General features: G+C 28.0%; 3 protein-coding genes across 5 annotated transcripts; 1 reads left to right on the top strand and 2 right to left on the bottom strand.

Moving 5' to 3' along the window:
• Window positions 1-348: 348 nt before the first annotated feature.
• On the bottom strand, window positions 349-9,473 carry LOC132916834 (roquin-1). Of its 2 annotated transcripts, none has more exons than XM_060977196.1 (16): window positions 9,298-9,473; window positions 8,477-8,639; window positions 8,115-8,322; window positions 7,818-8,036; window positions 7,558-7,733; window positions 7,150-7,483; window positions 6,820-7,060; window positions 6,563-6,732; window positions 6,232-6,494; window positions 6,034-6,135; window positions 5,741-5,952; window positions 5,523-5,644; window positions 5,312-5,453; window positions 5,161-5,230; window positions 4,900-5,091; window positions 349-4,789 (listed from the first exon to the last, which is right to left on the bottom strand). In XM_060977196.1, the coding sequence occupies exons 2-16, from the start codon at window positions 8,636-8,638 to the stop codon at window positions 4,670-4,672; spliced, it is 2,733 nt and encodes a 910-aa protein (XP_060833179.1). In that variant the 5' UTR covers window position 8,639; window positions 9,298-9,473; the 3' UTR covers window positions 349-4,669. The 2 variants fall into 2 exon arrangements, with proteins under 2 accessions (XP_060833179.1, XP_060833178.1); XM_060977195.1 differs by having other exon boundaries at window positions 6,034-6,138; window positions 9,298-9,471.
• A 722-nt stretch (window positions 9,474-10,195) lies between these two features.
• LOC132916841 (mitochondrial carrier homolog 2-like) lies at window positions 10,196-12,221 on the top strand. The gene is made up of 7 exons (XM_060977211.1): window positions 10,196-10,585; window positions 10,670-10,754; window positions 10,913-11,078; window positions 11,163-11,300; window positions 11,401-11,587; window positions 11,655-11,722; window positions 11,809-12,221. Exons 1-7 carry the CDS (start codon window positions 10,484-10,486, stop codon window positions 12,002-12,004), a joined length of 942 nt encoding a protein of 313 aa, XP_060833194.1. The 5' UTR covers window positions 10,196-10,483; the 3' UTR covers window positions 12,005-12,221.
• A 555-nt stretch (window positions 12,222-12,776) lies between these two features.
• LOC132916835 (USP6 N-terminal-like protein) lies at window positions 12,777-19,838 on the bottom strand. Of its 2 annotated transcripts, none has more exons than XM_060977199.1 (8): window positions 19,690-19,838; window positions 18,977-19,209; window positions 18,581-18,904; window positions 18,300-18,487; window positions 18,065-18,225; window positions 17,454-17,774; window positions 17,245-17,383; window positions 12,777-16,451 (listed from the first exon to the last, which is right to left on the bottom strand). In XM_060977199.1, the coding sequence occupies exons 2-8, from the start codon at window positions 19,129-19,131 to the stop codon at window positions 16,024-16,026; spliced, it is 1,716 nt and encodes a 571-aa protein (XP_060833182.1). In that variant the 5' UTR covers window positions 19,132-19,209; window positions 19,690-19,838; the 3' UTR covers window positions 12,777-16,023. The 2 variants fall into 2 exon arrangements, with proteins under 2 accessions (XP_060833182.1, XP_060833181.1); XM_060977198.1 differs by having other exon boundaries at window positions 19,612-19,837.
• Between the last annotated feature and the right edge of the window lie 869 nt (window positions 19,839-20,707).

Below are 20,707 nucleotides of genomic sequence, written 5' to 3'. Positions count from 1 at the left end.
CACTTACAGCACACTTTTTTTAGAAAATACATCAAACTTTGATGAATGTTTATAGACGATACAAAACGTTTGAAGAATCTTACCTCGATGCAACAATATTATATTGTCAAAATATTCGTACTTCAAATTTTTTGTATTTATATGCACCAATGAACGAAAAAATTAATAGAATTGTAATATTCTTCTAAGCATTTCTTAAAGTATTTCTCAACGAAACGGACGAATCAAATCAATAATTTATGACTATATGAATATGAGACGAGATGTATGGAACAGTGTAAATATTTTTATTTATTTCTCTAGATTCTAGAGTAGTGAACGAAATAGGGTAGTAAGTACTACTGTGAATCTATCACATGTGTATATTATAATACGACTTTTTCCATAGTTATTTATTTTAGAAAAATACATTAAAAATGCCAGACTAACAATTATGTTAAACGCAATAGGCAATACTAATATGTAATGTTTAGAAATATATATTAACATTTTCTATGTAATAAAAACATACGCTATAAGATTTTTTATTTTACGTACAAAACGATTTCAAGTAATTTCTTAATGTAATAACTCAGAAATGTACATACATGCATTGCCCATTATGTTTACAGCTAATGTAACAAAAAATCTTACAATCAGGAATTAATTTAACGTAAGTGTCACAAAAGTACTATTAGTACTGCTAAGTGCCAAGTGCTCACTGACTATATGCATTATATACCGATATGTATATAATTATTATTGTTTCATTATGTTCAAACAAAGAACGTTAATATAGATTGTATGTTGTTTCATACCATTAACATAGGTACGTGTGTATTATTATACACATAGTGACATGTTTAACATGCAATTAATCTGAAGCTTGCACAAACAGTATTGTTGCGCTTATTACTTCCCAGTGTACACAGCCCTCTTCGCTTTTTATTCTCTACATTTATTAATGAGTCATACTACGAATAAAAACAAAATAAGCAAAGAAAGAAGAAACAGAAATCGAAGGGCAACATCTTTTGTGAAAAGCAGATCACTACCTAGTCAATCATAATTTCTTTAAACAACAGAAATATTCAAGGATTTTTCAAAGCTTTTTAGTTGTCTTTATAAAGGAATTATATAAAATATTAGATAGTAATTTGAAACAAAACTTTATGAAATTAATAATCTTAGAAGCTTTCGTTTCTGAACAAACTGTGAATATGGTTTTCATTTACAGAAAGGAATATTTGATCTTTCACATTCTTATTTCTATTTTACAGAATATTCAAATGACTCACTTTAATCAGAATTGTAAAATCAACAAAATTTGATATTTATAACTATATCATTTGATGTAAAACGAATGTTGAATCTTGATTTAAAATGTAAGAACTACTTTCATATAAAAAGTATTTGTTAGATTTACGTCAAGAAATTAAATAGTGATCCCTTTCTGCAATATTGTCACACATTTTCTTCAGTACAATCGCCAATTATGTGTTGTGATATCTGAATATAATATTGTGATGAATGTATAGTGATTGCAAACGAAGTTCTCATAGACATAATAAAAAATTTGTACTACATAAACTTTTCTTTAAGATCTCATAATTGTATCTGTGAAATCAGTAACAAAATAAATAATAGAGTTTCTAACATATTTTTCAAACATATATAAATATAGTTTCAAATCTAAACATAATCAAATACCAATGATACCTTCAATGTAGAACAAACGTATAGTTTAATATTTTGTATATTACATATCTTCAAATCTGCAATGGAAATATATTTTTTTATAAAAATATAAGAAAGTATTTAATTTTTTCATGTGAAAGTTTTCAATTACTCCATCTAATTAAAAGTAAAATAAATGTAGTTTGAATGGAGAAAAATGTAATTCTATACACTGGAGTAGAACAAGTTAATTTTTTCTATAATTTCTTTCACGAATGTTATTTCATATTTTATGATATATCGTGATAAACGAAAGAAACTTGTACCGATAAGTTAATAAAACAAATAAAATTGCACCATTATTCGTAATTTTTTTTATAAGAAACTAGTTATGTTCTGAGATTACATTTCTTTCTATGGTTCAGAGTAATGTGCCTCTGCAGGATTCAAAAATACTGAACTCAATATGTGCAACTGTACAAAATGTTTTATATGGTCTTGTATGTGTTGCTATGTATGATTCAAAAGGCACATTTTAGTTCGAAAGAAATAATATTCTACTTGAACATACCTAGTTTTGTGTAGCAAGGCAAAACAATAGTTTTAATGAAAGATAGATCAATTTTCCTTTGATCTCTACATTTCATAAAAAGTCTATGTCATTTCCACTAAAACTGGAATTATGAATATTTATACTACACATTATTTTATAAAAAAGAGAAGAACCCAAAGACTATTGTAATGCATAAATCACTATACTGTAAAGAGATTACAACTTGATCAATGTACTCAGCTTGATCAAATTTTCTTATCACATGTACAAAACATTATTAATATTAAGTGAGTAAATTTTTGTTAACAAAGAAACAAAAACCTTTCCATTAACAGATGTTATATCAAATGCAGCAAATAGCTATATCAAGAATATAAATTTTCGTCCATAAAATAAAATACATATCTCACTCACATCCTGCTGTGAAAAATATTAATTTCATCTTTCTTTTTTTTGTTTTTCCAATACAGAAATAAGAATAGTATGCCAATAATACATACGTTAATTCGTGTCTAGCAAAGGAAATTAGATAATAGTTAAGAGGAAGCCAATGTGACTGTTTCTATTTCTCGTAAGTCCGTAAATCGAACATGTTTACAAATGTGAGAGCTGCAGCTCGCATAACAGTCTGTTTACATTATTTTGTTCACTCTCTAGTAACAAATAATTTTTAATCAGTGGCTCTCAGACTCTGTTGCACTAGATAAACATAAATTTACAAAAAAGGAAACTAAAAAATAAAAAATCATAAAAATTCCTTAAATCTTTCAAACATATTAACTGCTACAAACATACCAATAGTTTGAAAACCACTGTTTCGAACGAATCAATTAGTCACAGCAAATAAATTAAAATGCAATGATTCTTTTACCAGGCACAAATGGAATCTATAGTTAATTTTCCACTACATATTGTCAAATAAAGGAAAATTTTATACATTATTAAATTTTCCTCATTTTACTCTTTTTCTCTTTTTTTTTTTTTTTAATTTTTCAAGTATTCGAAACTGTAACATTTTGTACTTAAAATGTGAAATAGGACTCTTAGTACTGATTTAAAAAAAGATAGAAAAAGAAAATAATTTTTGTAACTTTACAAAAAGAGGGACAAAGTTAACAGTCACGAGAAAAATAAATTTCTCAATTACTTTTGCTCATAATCTCATTAATGTATCAATTTTGTACAAATTGTATTAATTTGAGAATCAATTATAAATGATTATTCAAAAAAATGAATTTAAAAAAGGAAAAAAAGAAATTCGAAACTGGAATTTGTATTTTAAGACTTGGAACCAAACTTGACATCGTATTAATATTATGATACAACAAAGTGTGATATGATGTACAAGTAACTGTGTTTTATTTAGAAACATATTTTCAAATATGAAAACATGAATCACAAAAGGAAGTACAGTAAGAAAGCTAAGTATTTAAAAAAAATTTTGTTTTATCAGCTAAAAATCAATTATTATGTATATATATATATTTATTTATATTTATAATTAAGATATATATATTTATATTAGAAGCAATATATATCTTAATTATGCAATATTTTAACAGAATATGTTAATTTTATGTATGCATAACACCTATATGTATCCGTATATTTTCATCATGTAACCTTGTTGCAGGTTAAATAGCATTCTTTCCGAATGTATCAATAATATAATATTCTTTGCTTCATTGTGCAAACATATAAACAAAATATACTACATCCTGTCATGTTTATAAAACACTGACATTAATTTCTGTTAAATTTTAACAAATCTGCTCTCATTTGTTTAATTTGTTCTTGTCAATGAATGTCCCCATTATGATATCCATAACGGAACACCGATCAACCCTTCACCGGTTCTATAAATGTAATTTCAATGCGGCAGCTAACTCTCACTTCTTACATTGATTTTTCTTTATGATAGACTCCCTACTGCAGCTAGTAAAAAATTAAAACGATGCGACTTCCTGCATAACTAAATATGAATTGCTACATCATCATGAAGATTTCTTTGAAACCTTACATTATTTACAACTAGTTTTTTACCGCCACGTTGATAATAATTTCAGGAAAAAATACATTCCCATAGTTAAATAATTAATATTAAGTATGAAGACGTTTTAAAGACATAGTACATGAGGAAGTAGTAAATCCACTTTTACATTATACCATACCAGTAGGAGAATTTTTACGTTAGTTAGGGACGATAAATTTGTCTATCTATTCATTCGATAATGCGTGTTGCTTTCTTTTGATTTTGTTTTACAAGAGCGATAAAATGTTTTTTAGGCAAATAGTAGAAATTTTACTTACTTTCAGTCATTTTGTTGAAAAAATTTAAACATGCTGATGCATGGAAGTTCGCACGAAAAATTATTTGCACATGTTAAAAGGAACATGTTCCGACAAATAATGGTCAGATCTAAGAAGTACATAACGTAGTAAGAATCACTTATCTTACTATTATTTCTTAGAATTATCCTCTTCACTTGACCAATGTTTTTCCTGTTCTTGCAGTTCGAATTCCCATCGTAATTCTAATTCCCGCATATCATTTGCGATACCTGCTTCGTAGGTATCTTCCTAAGAACCAATTTCAAGTTTTATATAAATTTTTAATCGATTATTTTTACAATAAGCAGATTTGACTTAATTTCTTTCTCCCAATGCAGTATCACAACACTATAACTTACTTCTTCGGTCTTATAATCCTGACTGAAATTTTGAGAACTAAGTAAATTGTTCGACGATTGAATCCAAGGTACGGTACCGTATGGACTCCAATTTCGTACGTCCTTTTCTTTTTCTCTGATGCCAGCTTCAATCATTTGTAATTCTTGTGCTAACCTTTCCCCGGCCGTAAAAGTTGCACCTTGTGTGGCAAGCTGAAGATGTTTTTATATATTAATGTTATTAAGTATTTTATTTGAAAGCAAACAGTAACTGAATAATACCTTCAAGTCATTAATCTTCTTCTCAAGATGCCTTAATTGTTGTTTTACCTTCTGCGACTCAAGGATTAAGCTGGAATAAATTCAATTATAATAAGATTAAATGTTCCAAATAATTAACAAGAAAATATTAGTGTATTAAATATTAGCTTACTCTTTAGACATACTATCTGCTCGTGGAAGTTGTGTGTGCGTTGACGTATCGGATATATTACGACCAAATGTAATGTAACTATCTCCAAAATTACTGTTATTGATAGCCTGTATTCCTCCATTTGCGCCTATTGTAGCATAAGCTGTAATAGAATCTTATATTTTCTAATGCTCTTTCTCTTGTTCCTAAAAACATTTTTCATTACACTTACGTTGATTTCCATAATACCAAGACGTAATAGAATTTGTGGTTGGCATAGATCGATAAGCAGATATTGTAGGAGATGTTCCTCCATCTGCATAGAAATTAGTAGACTGTACGCCATTAGTAGATCTAAAAAAAAATTATTTTGTTATGGCTTAATATCATGTATTCATTTTTCGTAAACAATATTTCTTTACTTGATAAAGTTATAAAAAGAATTATTACCTGATTAAGTTTTTGGATAGTTTAGAAATTGGTCCATATTTACTATTCGATGATGCATCAAATGGCACAAATTCATCATCGAATAGAATGGGATCTGCGCATCGGAAATTATTGTTGCAATTCATATTTGTTGAAGAAACCATTGGATTATTTGGTGTGTTTGTCCATATAGAGAAATTCGATGATAGTGTGTCTCCTTGTATGTCGTAATTCTGTAAATAGAAAAAGAGAATAATAAAATATATGTTCCAAACTTTCATTGCAATTTCAACAATGAAATATTACAATCGTACCGTTTTCATCTGTGGCACTTGTTTGTTGACAATCGTTTCAAGTTGGTTTAATATTTCCATCCTGCGTTGCAGTAACATCGCCAATGTTTTGGCAACGGTTCGCTGCTATAGTATACGAGAACATTTTAACATATAATATGCAAAAATATTTCAATATATGCAATAAAAGTTACTAACACATAAGAATAATCATATTACCTTTTTAGTATTAGATATTCCATTGGTCATATTAGATGAAAGCTGCGACGAATCCCAAATATTAAGATTAGGTGCAGTGTAATCAACAGGTGTATTAGGCATAATATAATGAGAACAATGTACGTCAATATTTTTCGTCGGTACCACAGGTAATATTCCTTGAGAAGATGGTAGCATATAATTCGTTAATGATCCGATAAAATTGTTTTCATTTGTTGGGTTGTGATGTTGTATTGGATTAACTTTGTTCATAGAATTAAAGCCTGAAAATGATGTAATTGTAATTTCTCCAATCAATGTTTTGTATTATTTATTTTATACGAATACTTACTTTCCCTATGAGTATTATCGTGCGACTTTATGGAATGATAAGATAAATCGTCATTTTGTTTGAATGTCTTATTATTTGATCCAGTAACTGATTTGTCTGTTTTCGCATCTGAATGGTTGATTCCAGATAAACTTGATCTGAGACTCAATTTCCGACTTTTTGATCTATATCTAATAAGAGAATAGATGTACATACATAAGAGATACATTACACAGAATTTTCTTAGAATTTTCTTGAACACATACATGTGTACTTACTTATCTAGTTCCATGTCACTATGAGCAAATGTACAATTAGTAGACCTAGGACAAGAGCCTCTAAGTGCGAGATCTCGACACATGCTCACTTTATATTTTGGTTGACCAGGACCTACATTGTGGGTACCATCTTGCGTTTTCCGATTACCGTGTTGTTGAATGAACTCTACTAACGCTGCGACTACAGTTCTAACAGCTTCTAATGCTGCTCGACATTCTGTTAATGTAGGAGGTTCAGTTTCTATAACAAAATTAATCAGTTAAATGAATCTGCAGTTAATCCAAATATTTAACTTGTTTAATATAATGTTGCGATGTAATGAATCATACCTGGGCTAGGATCTATTGCAGCTAGCAATTCTAATTGAGGTCTTAGACTACTTAATTGTCCAGGATCAGGAGTACGTTGAAGAGCAATAACCAATTCTTGTACACTTTGAGCAAAAGATTGTGGAGTTTGAAGTTTATCTATAATACTTTGCATATGAGATTTATGGCTTGTATCTCCATATAACAATGCAGACCACTGATCAGGTGCTATTCTTAAACCAGCTTCAGTCGCAATTTGCACTATTTGAGCATCATGCTCCCTCCTCAAAGCTTCATATGTTCTAAACTCTTCTTTTAATTGCATTAATGATGAATCTCCTTCTCGTTTAGATACCTATTCAAACATTCTATTTAAGTATTCTTCTTAATAATAAATATTCATTATTGCAATTGAAGAATAATTCTTACCTTAAAACAACTTGCTCTATACAACAATTGTACAACATGTCCTATGCTAGTTTTAGAAGCTTGAGGAAAATGTGATTCTAGACGTTGAACTACAAACATAACTAATACTTTCCTAGAAAGAGCAGATCCATCTTCCAAAGCCAATAAAACAAGTTTTAGTACTTCTTCTTGCATTGCTGATAAATAAAAGAAATGTTTATTAATATATATTACTTTATTCATATTTTTCATTGTTATTGAGTTATTTGATAGTAACATACCTGGCCCAAGAAATTGACACCCACGAGCTCTTACAGCAGCCCATAGATTAGCATTAAGTTGTTGTGGATTTTGATGTTGTAGTATCAACTCTGTAACTGATCTTTCACCCAAACTTCTAGCTGCCCTTACTGCACGTGCTCTTCCTTCTGGTTCAACCAACTGACAACCAACTAAAGTTACCAATTTCCTTTGCATAGGTCGAGAAACAAGTCCAACACCTGTTGTTTAGTTAAACATAGACTCAGATTATGTAACGTTATTATAGAATTGTCTACACAAGTAACCATTAATATTACCTGTAGCTAAAGAAGGATTTGTCTGACATGGTTTGAGATATAGAGCAAGTTCCTCAATACAACGTTTTGCAACCAAATAATTAGCATGGTCTTCAGATGGTAGCAATTTTTGATAAGCTGTTGCAACATTTGTGGGAACAGGATTTCCCACCAATTGTAATAAAGCTTCATTTACTGGCAATCTTTCTATTTCTGTATTAATAATACTCTAAAATATGTAATATAAATAAATTATAGTTTTATAATATTTATAATATATTTATAATATTAATATAATTTTATATTAAATATTTTAAATAGCAGAAGTAAAATATATAAATATACAATTTTATTTGTATGATAATAATAATAAAACTATTTACCTGATCAAAAGGACATTGTTTACGATGTAAATTTGCAAGGCACGTACGACATATGGTATGACCACATCCTAATGATATTGGGCCACGTATGGCCACATCAAAGTCATGACAGCAAACTGGACACGAAAGAAATTCAGTCCACTGTGGTGCCTGTATTGGCATTCTGCAACAAGATCATATTAAAATATTCCTTTCATTGTTTAGTTTCACAACTCTCTGCAATACCATTACTTCTTAACAATAATTAAAACAAATTTCACATCTATAATTAAAACATTTAACTTAATTTCTATATAATAATTCATTTACATTTATTTAATGAAATTGTAGAAACAAGAAATTACGGAATGCATCTCGCAATAAGATGAACTAATTTCGTGAGAAACGTATAAATTTAGCAAATTATTAGAAATAAATTTTATTCATTAAATTTTATTTTACACGTTTCTAGAACCAATAATAAATCTAGAACGAAACTCGGTTTTGATTGCAAAACATTTTTTTATAGCTATAAATCTCTTCGAAACAATAACGTTTTCCTATCAATTGTTTTTTATACGATAATTATAGTTTTCCTTTGATCTCATAAAGCATGAAATCAACTTTCGTCTCTAAAAATTAATACGAAGAAATTATTTCGTATATAATTTTGATCACGCAATTAGATGAAAAATTTTTTAATCGTTGTCGCTATTATTCGTGTCCGTCGAATGTCTGCTCTACATAGAATAAGAAAAAAAGAAATGATATCCGCTTATGCCACGAGGAAATATGTCGATGTATTGTTGTTAAAACAACGAATAATTAATAGAAAAACTCACCTCGTTTTTGCCTTCACAAAACATCACATTAACTACTCGGTTACTTCCCATACAGTTCTGCCATCGAAGCAAGAACAGATGAATCAGAAATCGTAAGATGAGCTCAGCACGATATTCCTCACATATACTTTTTTACCTCACTAGCACCCATGACGAAAACAATCTAGAAAAATAACGTTCCAACTCCTCTCGACAGAGAGCGCTATAAACAACATAATACCAAATTTTCAAAATTTTACGAATTGCAATTTTAATATAATTAAAATATAATATACATATTATATGTTTATTATAATATAACTAGTTATAGTTATACTACTTATAACTAATCTGCGAATTTGTATGAAAATTCAGATAGAAATTGTTTTACCTATCCAATATTATAAAAAGCACTATACTTTGGACACCTTATATATCTTTTCATATTATGTGCATTCTGTGCAATTTTGCATTTTTACGTTTCCTATAAACGCATAAAAATCTGCAGTCTATTCATAATTAACATCTCTTTAAAATAGTTTCAATTTTATTTATCATTATTTTATATATTTTATACAACTACCATAAACATTGATATATCTTTTAACATCGAAAGATTCGAGATTTGGTTCAATTTATTGATATTTGTAATATAATTGTAAGCTAAAAACTTAAATGAATTTTCTAAACAACGATGTTATTAAAAATAAAAAAGTATCCAGGTCACTGACTGATTATTGTGTTTGAATTAGATTTGCGCTAAATTTTCTAAACAACGATGCACCAAAGATACAGGTCACTGATTGGTTATTGCGTTTATATTAAGTTTAGGTAAACAACGATGTATGAAAAATAAAAAAAGTATCCAAGTCTCTGGTTGGTTATCGTGTTAGTATTTTTATTCATTTTATCAATGCAATATATTTATCTGTTTCAGATAATCATAATCGAGTTTCACATCTAGGAAAATTCTAAATATACGATTTGTTTCTCTTGGTTCTCTGTCTCGGAATATATTGTATTACTGACATTACCTAGTTTCTGAATGGGAAAGACGGTGAATATGCGTTCTCTTCACACAAGATTCGTATGAGCTTCAATATACTGAGCGAAGTTGGACTTCAATTTGACTGTGATTATTGATCAAAATCATTAAATAAATAGACACTTCGCGCTGATACGTTGGCAAGATAAATTCTAAATAAACATGATATCGCCAATAGATGAACCTTTATTCTCTGATATTGCACTTCGTATGTTAATGAATACCGTTTCGCATCCCATCGAATACGCTAAAGTTTTAATACAGGTAACAAATATACTCAGTGGATAATTGACGCAAAAACTAAAATTGCTCAAAGGAAACTTATCATTTTTATTTATAACAAAATAGATCGGATATGAACCGATTCCACCACGACCTACAACTACTTTATTTGGACAACCGGCTTTAGCTTTACCTAACGTTTTTCAGTACGGTAAACAAATTTTATTTATAGTCATTCTTTAGTGTCATAAATAAATTAAATTATGAGATTTTGAAATTACTTTATCATTTTGATTGATACAAACTGCTGTTTCTTTTTTTTTTTTTTTTTTTTTTTTTTTTTTTTTTTTTGAAATTATTACTTTACAGTTAGATACATAAGGAATGTAGATGGATTCACTGGCTGCTACCGTGGTCTTATTCCAAAATTATGTGCCTACACTGTGAGTGCTGTAGCTTTTGAAAAAGCTTCTAAATGCATTAAATTTAATGATGAACCGAGTAAAGAAATTTATGATTGCGATTTAGAAGAAAGGTAAATGTATAGATATGTATATCTGTATGTGTAACATAAAGTTTTCAAATGACAGTTCTAAAAATGCATTATATTTTTTTATAGTCAGAATCATAAAAAATGTATATATGAATTCATACGAGACCTAATTAGTAGAATGATTGGAATTATAGTTAGCCATCCATTAGATGTTATTGCGTTAAGGATGATGGCACAATTTGTTGGTGGAGAAACAAAATACAAGTATGTAGATACCACAGTATAGATAATAGAACTCAAAATACATGTATAATATATTTTGCTATTAATCATAGATGCATTATCTCTTTGTTTATGTTAACAGCGGATTGTTTAGATCATTTGTAGAAGTATACAAAGAGAATGGAATCATGGGATACTATGCAGGATTATTACCTCGGCTCATTGGAAATGCTGCTGTATTAATGCTAGTCAGTTCATCTACTTATGTTATTGATAAATACATTATAAGTGATAGAGAATTGAAACCATATGCAGTTTCTGTCATAAGGGTAAACAGATTAATTATTTAATTATAATATACATATCATGACAAATATTAAAACTTATTCTTTACAGTTTATAGTAACAACAATTACATATCCATTTTTAGTGGTATCACACTGTATGGCAGTTAATAATTGTGGGTAAGTTGATTTGAAATAAAGATCATTTTTTATTTATTTTAGAAGAGTTAAAATACACATTAATTTAATAAATTTTATTTATCAAGATTAATTGCTGGTCTTCCTCCACAAATGCCAATTTACAATAGCTGGTTAGATTGCTGGTCTCACCTTTCAGCTACCAACCAATTAAAAAGAGGAAACAGTCTCTTATGGCGTTATTATATGGGGCCACAAGTGATAATTAATGGAAAGCCAATACCCATTAACAAATACAATTTCCACTTGCAAAGTACAACATAGTAATAAGACATTGCATTTATTTGTATTTGAAATACTAATAGTAAAATCACTTCTGTGCTATATACTTTTTTTTTTAAATTTGCTATTACAGTACATTGTTACATTTATATATTCCTTTAAATCAATCCTACTTGTTATTACACCAAATATTGATTAAACATATTTTTCTTTGGTATATATATTTTATCAAAAAATATAATTCATATTGAAAACTGAACCATAAGTATTTTAAACATATACAAGTATTAAAGAGTATTAATGAGTACAGTTAATATTACTAGCTTGGTAACTGACATTCCCTTTGGCGTGCAATAATTGCATTTAAATTACCATTTAAATTAAGTAATATTTAAAAAAAAAAAAGAAAATAATATAGAAGTAGTTACTCTAATTAATTTTTTTATATCTGTATCACATTCGACAATAACTGCTCAAACATTATTGAATTTTACAATATTTCTTATGTATAAAGTGTACAAATTGGTATTGAACCATTTTAAAATTCTAATTTTATATGAAGTAACTATTTCCTACAAAAATTATCTTTTACAGTATCTGTATATATGCTATGAAAATAGATAAATATAACAAAAAGTAAAATTAAGTTATGCAATCAAAATTCGTTTCATATACACTTTCATTTGTTTAAGATTTATAAATATATCTACTTGCTACAATAACCATTCAATAATTCTTTCATGCAAATGTAGAGATTAAAAAGAATATTTTATAAAAAGTAAAATTCTTGAAAATAAATAAGCATTCAAGTATGTACGATTTTTATTATTTATTATTTTGATAATTTCAATCAATTTACAACGTGATTATGTCATCAGGCATCAAGAAGTTTACATATTGGATCATCGAATTGTATTTGTTTTTTTAAACATCCTACAAATACTATACTGAAGCCTACATTATATAGTACGCCTTTCCGACTCTTGTATAAAAAAAATATCGATTCGGAGTGTAACTTTAAATACATACACATGTTTCATCAAATATTTCATTTCAACTTTAATCTATCTCTGTAATGCATTAATATGAATGTGAATATTGAACAAAGCCATGAATACACCTTTTTAACATATATTTGTCCATTTTAAATTCTACTTAAGTAAAACAAACTTGTATTGAAACTTCGTGTTATTCAATAATAAGGGCATTGTAATTTTTACTGTAATAATAATGTGAAATCAGTTATCCACAATTCATGTTCCAGTCTACAGATATTGTTTCAATAGTAGAAGAAACATCACTTACTGAGCTTAATACTTGGTACATATTATAGTTATAATCTCTAGGCATTATAAGATTCTTGTCTCAAATTTCTACTCTAATTCCTTTATATTAAATATTATTATTATTAATCATTTTTGGTTTAAACATATTATTTATACATTTACTTGCGAATAAAATTATATGGTATACTTCATTGTTTTTTGTTATATAAATCTGTTTGAGTATTAAATTGATTCGTTTTTAAAGTACTTTAATGAATACATCCATAAAAAAATAAATCTGAGAAAATTAATTTAGTCAATCTGAAATGATATATTACATATCTAAAACCTTCACGAAGGTAAAATATTGAAGTTTAAACAATTTATTAATGTTACAACTCGCATTATTAACATTAAAGAATAAAAGGCATTTGTGACGTTTTTCGATCGGCGAATATATTCATTACTTATTTTTAACTTAATGTATAAGAATATTTATGTATAAGCATGGCAATTTAAGTATGAATAAGCCTAAAAATTGACGAAGAATTGTATTTCTTAATTTTAATGCAAGTTAAAGATATGTATTTTCCCAAGGTAAATTTACGTAACTTCTTTTCTTTTTTCCTTTCATTTTATTTACCGCTAGATCTTTCTGCATCTATGCAATTCCATGTCTTTTAATATTTTGTATATAAGGTAATTGTTCTGTTTTACTTCGTTCAATTTTCCTGAAAATTTAATATTATGCAACCACAAGACAGTATCACTATAGAACTGTACATCATTTGGTTGATCTTTTTTTACAATGCAATAAAGATTCGAACCATTAACATTTAATATTTATTTAACAAATATTACCTTATGCTAGTAAATATAACAAGTGATTGCTATCAGGTTTATATTATCACGACAATAATTAATAAGTTTCATACTCTATATACATGGTGGAATACTGTATGTCCAGGAATGTTTTACAGAACCAATTAAGTATGAAGCACGTTTTTCGATTGTAGTTACTTTAATCTAAATTATGTCTTTGTACATTTAAACAATAAATATGTGGCATATCAGAAAAACTGTTCAGTATTCACATTCCTTGGCAAAAGTTCTAACAAATACCTTGTAAGTTTTTTCATTCAGGAATCTATTTCAAGTACTGCGTAATGAAAAATTCCCCTTTTTCCTTCTTTAAATACTACGTATGTACAACAATACATATATCATTGATCGTTATAAAAAAACGGAACTTAAAATAAATAAAGTACTAATATTACTGTGGCAGTATAGTACTTAACTCATTAATAGAATGTATCTTCTTTGAGAAGATATGATCATTATCTTATGATAATCTATCAACTAAAATTTTGTTATTTCTATGTTGACATTGAAATTGTACAAATAATATGTTACCAACTTATAATTGTTCCCAAAATAACTAATTAACAATGATTTAAACTATACAGTTTGTCTTAGAATGATGGATAATATAAAAATTCAAATTTATTAACAATACCTGACAACTTTAGTTGATTTTATGCTAAATAATATTAAATATTTTGATATAAAACACAAATTTCTGTTGTATGATTGCATCAACTAATAATAATCTAGAATATACAACGCTTAAAGATTTGAGTGAAAATAAAATTCTAAAACAATGTCCTTGTAATGTTAACTTATCTGTAAATACTAAAAGAATAAATATCCATCAATATCTATAATGTAAAATTATTTGCTTGTTAAATACTTCTAGAGTATGGAACTTTATGTATACTCTTTTTATACCGCACCAATGTAATGTACATAATGTATCAATAGTTCTAGAAATTTTCCGAGAAATATACGCAATATTGAAAATATAATAATCGTTATTCAACGGATTTTATATGTTCATAGTAACAAAAATATCTTTTTTTCTAGTATTACATTTACTATGGAAAATTGACTCATATTTTTATACATATGTATGATGGCCAATTTTTTATTATACCCCAAAATATCTTGTATATCCTGTTCGTCAGAGGGAGGGATTTAAAAACATATACTTTAAAAATTATCTATACATTACGCTAAAAGTTTACATACCTATTTGTTATGCTGTTGTAATGTCTTACATTCGTATTAATCTTCATATAATAGTTCAAAATTTTCTTTCAAATATCTACCAAATATTACAAATAATGTTAGTATATAATTCGTTATCCTTCTGCATAAAGTTCCATCATCTTATTGTTCTTTGAAGTATAACTTGAATGTATGACGAATATTATGCAGTTATCTTTAGAATTATGCGATAAGTTATATAGATATAATTTCATTATTTAAAATATCGTTGATCGTTTGATTAGGAATAATATACATGTATTGAAAATGATAATTCTCTATTATACATTTTAAATAATTCGTGTTTGACTATAAACGTAAATTAGGCCATCGCAACAGTGCAATAAGTTTCGTTCGATACGAATGGTTACAATTATTCGTAATTAGTGCATATAACATACACAGATTTCTATCTGGATGAAGACATTTACTTTAAATTCTCTTGCCTATTTCAAGGAAATAAGGTAATAGTACGTATATGCACGTTTCAACATTCATTATTCATCTCTCGTTCCTATTGTAATTAACATTTGTTTTTACTACTACTTCTTTATGTATATTACAATGTAGATATAGATAAAACAAATGATAAAACTTTTGTTTATCTAAATCCTCGTTTAATACTCATTGCAATGTCATGAATCGTTTTCTGCATCATGAAATACTATAGCTATCGAATGAATAGATTAATTATTTCAAGTCTAGTTCGACTTCTGGACTCTCTAATGAAAAAGGTTTTAAATTTTCCACTATTGGTGTCTGATCAGGATCGACACGTATGCGAATTCTATTTGTTTCTAAAGACCGCGGAAGGGTACGCGGAAGATCATCTTTGTATGTGCCAGACATAGGCGATGTATATGGTACATAAATTCGTACAACATCTGGACTTGGTTGATGAGGCGTTGCCCTAGGTGTGGGTAAACCACCACTGCCAGAGCTAGCATTAGAAATATTACTTTGAGTATCAAGACTATTGTCTAACGCTTGAGACCGTGTCGCCGAACTAAATACAGAAAGGTCAGCTGTCGAGGTAACAGATGTATCTGCCAATGACCGGCGTGAGCCATTGGGAGAGGCCCCATCATCAAGACTTGGATCAAATGAGAATTTGCTTCCTGCACATATATGTAATTTTTATTATACTACAACAGGATATCCGAACAATCGTGTTTTCACAAAATACTTTCACATAGTAAGTGTAATACATTTGATTTAAAATCTGTATTAATTAAAGCTTGTCTCTAAAAACACACGCCTCACACTTTTCTTTATGAATGAAATACTAATTAATTGACAATTAAGTTTAACGTGATTCTCATAATTTAATATTGCTGTTACGTAACAAGAATATTTTATAATGTGCACTGATATTTTAGTCTTTTTTCTTTTAATACTTTTTTGTATGAAATTTCCTGAGTATTCTAAAATAATCACAGTCTATTACTCCTTACTTTTTATTTCATAAAAAAATTATCAATGAAAATTTCTGATACAATCTTAAAGGCAAGTGTAGTTTTATTTGATTTTTAATGATGCTAAATCTATATAAAAAAATTTACTTACGATTATATAGCAATAATTATAATACTTCAAAATATGGCTTATATAATATTTCTGTAAAGTTCTATTTATATATATATACGTTTACGAGCATATACATATATATATATATATATATATATATATATATATATATACGTAATTGAGCAATATCATACTTTTTAATCTTAGAACCTTATCTTTGAAAAGTACCTTACAGTCTAGTATTATATATAACCATTATATCAATCTCATCTGTATCTGTACTTTTATCTTTCTCCTCATCCTTAATAATACTCTCTTGTTTAGAATGTAGAAGGCAAGTATCTGTGTTACCATGTACTATGTTTTCACTATATCGTAACTCACCGCCAAGACCACAACTGGTTTGTTCAACCGGTGTTGTACTTTCTCTACCGTCATCAGCAAGTACAAGATCTCTACGTTGTGTTATAGATTCTCGCATTACGTGTTGTGCTTCACTAAATTCTTCAGTACGTCTCCCAACCTAAACATTAAAATATGTATTAAACACGAGGTTATTTTTATTAGTTATTTCTAAAAACATCATGAATTACCTTGCTTGCAAAAGTAGGTTCCTTAAATGTACCAAATGGGAATCGTGGTAATTCGTGTGGTAAGGGAGGACCAGGATAATCCAACTTGGCACGTTTTAGTTCTTCCATACTACGTTCCATAGTAGTTATTACTGTATCATCGTCAAAGCAAAAATCTTTTTCTAATTTAATTTGCAAATAATTACAAAATTCATCTAAACTTTCCATCGGCATAAGAAAACGTTTATGCATTTTCATGACTGTGTATGCCATAGCAGGTAAAATGCGATCCCCATCTAATAAAAATATATCCCAAATTCGAAGACCGAGGCTCACAGGTGTCTGTTATAAATAAATAATTGTATTTAGATATGGTATGGCATGTATTAGGTTGTCCTAGAAGTCTCTTTCGTTTTATAAGGAAATAATAGATGCACGACATTTTTTGTTTCATTGGAACAAAATTTTGTCCAACAGAACAAAATGAATCATACATAATTCCATAAAATAATATAAAACAAAAAATGTTGTCCATCTATTACTTCCTTATAAAACGAAAGAAACCTTTAGGACAACCTAATAGAATAGATATAATAACGATTTAGAAAACAAAGTATAAAATATTTTCTTACCCTCTCTTGGAAAACAACGAAAAACCATTTTAGCGCATAAAGAATAGAATCACAACCGCATTTATCGAGTTTTCGTTTTAATTTTGGTAAAAATTTATTCATAATTTTATCATGATGCTCTATGAAACGATTTAATTTTGGAAATCCGTCAACATAAAATCCTATAAATATAAATATTTGTTTAATATTAAGCCAAAACATTTTTAAATATTGAATTTATGATACAAGCTCAGACCATGCATGGTATATTTTTTATCAGCAAGCAACACAGAAAGACCCCAAAATGCATCTTCTTCATCCATATACAGTAAAAGTAATCCAGCTAATACAGACATCCCTTGACAATAACCCACTTCCATATTGTACATACTATAGGCAGCCAATACATAAAACATAGATCGTTGTTTTATGCTATACCTTTCTCTGTAGAAAATAATTAAAAATTTAATATAACTTTCAGTAAATGTATACTAAGTTTTTATGCATTTTTAGAAATCTTTTATATAATTTACACACCTATAATTGATATGATCTCTATATTGTCTAGCTACATCAGCATCGATTTGTCTTATTTCTGTAGACCATTTACGTGCAAGTTGTAACATCTCTTCATATTTACCAGCTTGTTCTTTCTTTAAATTTTTAATACCCAATAACAATGCCCACACTTGACCACGAAATCTATTAGGAATTCCTTTATATACTCTGCGTCTTAATTTTTCCTTAGTTGAAGAACTATCCCATTGTTTTGTCATTTTCTCCCATTTCTTTAGTCTTTCCATTTCCACCCGGTGAGTCTTAATCTCATTAGGATCTGGTTTTTGTGGCAAACGTTTGTCACTAAAATATAAATGTTACATGTTAATGACAAGATAACAATAATATTATTAAAGTCCTTGCTATGATAATTACTGTATGAATCCATATCTGTCTGTGGTATGATATACTTCAAAGGTAGGATCTTCCCAAGGATCGATTTCTGCTCCATTTTCTCTACCACGGTCGTAGCAGCTAAATATTCTATCTCGCTCTGCAGCAGACCGTTTCAATAATTCTTCCTCATTCATCCCCCGTGAGAATTCGCAACCAGATTCTTACAAACATGCCGTCTTGTTAAGAGGATTCTATTCACCCTAGGCTGTTATCTACAATAAAAATAAATTCCATTAATAAAATATTCTTTTATAAAACAAGATTTTTTTATATTATAAACAATCCTGATAACCTTTAAAATTTTTATATACAGTTTCATATCAACATAAACTCTAACAATATGTACATTTGTGAACTGTTAGTAATATATCACTGATAAATTAAATACAAAATAATCGCAATTTCGATCTTATAAAGAAAGAAGTACTAAATATATTCAAAATTATTGTTGAAATAAATAATGCACTGTTTTTTTTATACATATACGAGAAGGTGAACCGCAATTTTATTTTATAAATTTCGACGTTCTAAACTTAACGTACTACATATTGACAAGAAGAAGGTTATATACATAGAAAATAAATGATACTCTTAGTAATCAATCTAGATCTTACCGCTAAAAAACTGATTATATTAATATAAACACTGCATGCTTAAGAATTAATTAGTTTTCTTCGTTTCATATTACATACATATAAGAAATCATTTCTTCGGAAGTCACTCGTTCAGCAAAACTACCGTACATACATACATACATACATACAACTTCAAGTCGGATTTAGATGTTTCCATTCTCTTTTACGAATAAGTGTTGCCAACGCATTTACTCTAAACAAAGGCTTTTGCCAAATTATCATCTGAATTATGTTGAAAACACCTTTATCACACAATATTTTTATTTATTATAATTATTATTACTATTATTATTTTAGTACCACTAAGGTGTGTTGTCAAGTATAATCTTTATGTTTGCGTGGCGAAACATATAACTCAACTAATTTATGTTCTATCGACTTATAATTAACGCTATTTGCATATACATAAAACTATTTTACAATGTCCACTTATTTTTTATTAAAATAAAAATACTGCAATTATTCTACCTACAAATGAACAGTCTTGTATACTTAAATAAAAATCCTATTTATAGTTTTGAGATGTAGACAAATTGTCTTGTTAATATCCTTATAGACACTTTCTGTTTATCTCTACTCCTTATCAGATTTACATTTCAGAAATTACAATGTAATATTGTAAATCTCATGTATAATCAATTTATTTTTATTTATTTATAAATGCTATTTATAGATACTTAAGCCATAGATCTACTTGTGACAAATCTTATAATATGTATTAGAAATTTATATAAGAACAACTTTATATATATTTAATTAGATATTTAAAATGTAAGATAAGTCAGGTCTCAAATTAAAACTTTAAATTTCAGTTGTAATAAAGAAAAAGAAGTGAAGGATAACGAAAATGAATGAATTCCTCTCTTTCATTATCGACATAGTTGTAGAACTTGTTATAGATTCATAATTTATTTAATTTTAATTAAGTAATTCATCGTATTAATAATAGGTTCTTACAGCAAAAAAACAATGGCGCATTCATAGGTTAGTGTATTATCAGCATTTAAGTTATATTGTAATCTCAATTTCCCTTTCTTAAGATTATTGCTAGAACTAAATAATACCAAATAATATC

This window comes from Bombus pascuorum, chromosome 2, assembly GCF_905332965.1.
Source record: "Bombus pascuorum chromosome 2, iyBomPasc1.1, whole genome shotgun sequence".
Classification (NCBI taxonomy): Eukaryota; Metazoa; Arthropoda; class Insecta; order Hymenoptera; family Apidae; genus Bombus; species Bombus pascuorum.
Note: the sequence above shows the minus strand (reverse complement) of the source record. Positions and strands in the feature narration are given on the sequence as shown.

Coding starts and splice junctions, on each gene's coding strand:
- LOC132916834 (XM_060977195.1), bottom strand. CDS start 8,638: ATGCCAATACAGGCACCACAGTGGACTGAATTTCTTTCGTGTCCAGTT. Junction 7,061..7,149: donor TGCAATAGATCCTAGCCCAG/GTATGATTCATT, acceptor ATTTTGTTATAG/AAACTGAACCTCCTACATTA. Junction 5,454..5,522: donor TTGGTATTATGGAAATCAAC/GTAAGTGTAATG, acceptor ATTCTATTACAG/CTTATGCTACAATAGGCGCA.
- LOC132916841 (XM_060977211.1), top strand. CDS start 10,484: ATGATATCGCCAATAGATGAACCTTTATTCTCTGATATTGCACTTCGT. Junction 11,301..11,400: donor GGTGGAGAAACAAAATACAA/GTATGTAGATAC, acceptor TTATGTTAACAG/CGGATTGTTTAGATCATTTG. Junction 11,588..11,654: donor ATGCAGTTTCTGTCATAAGG/GTAAACAGATTA, acceptor TATTCTTTACAG/TTTATAGTAACAACAATTAC.
- LOC132916835 (XM_060977199.1), bottom strand. CDS start 19,131: ATGAATGAGGAAGAATTATTGAAACGGTCTGCTGCAGAGCGAGATAGA. Junction 17,775..18,064: donor TCGTTGTTTTCCAAGAGAGG/GTAAGAAAATAT, acceptor TATTTATAACAG/ACACCTGTGAGCCTCGGTCT. Junction 17,384..17,453: donor AACCTACTTTTGCAAGCAAG/GTAATTCATGAT, acceptor TTTAATGTTTAG/GTTGGGAGACGTACTGAAGA.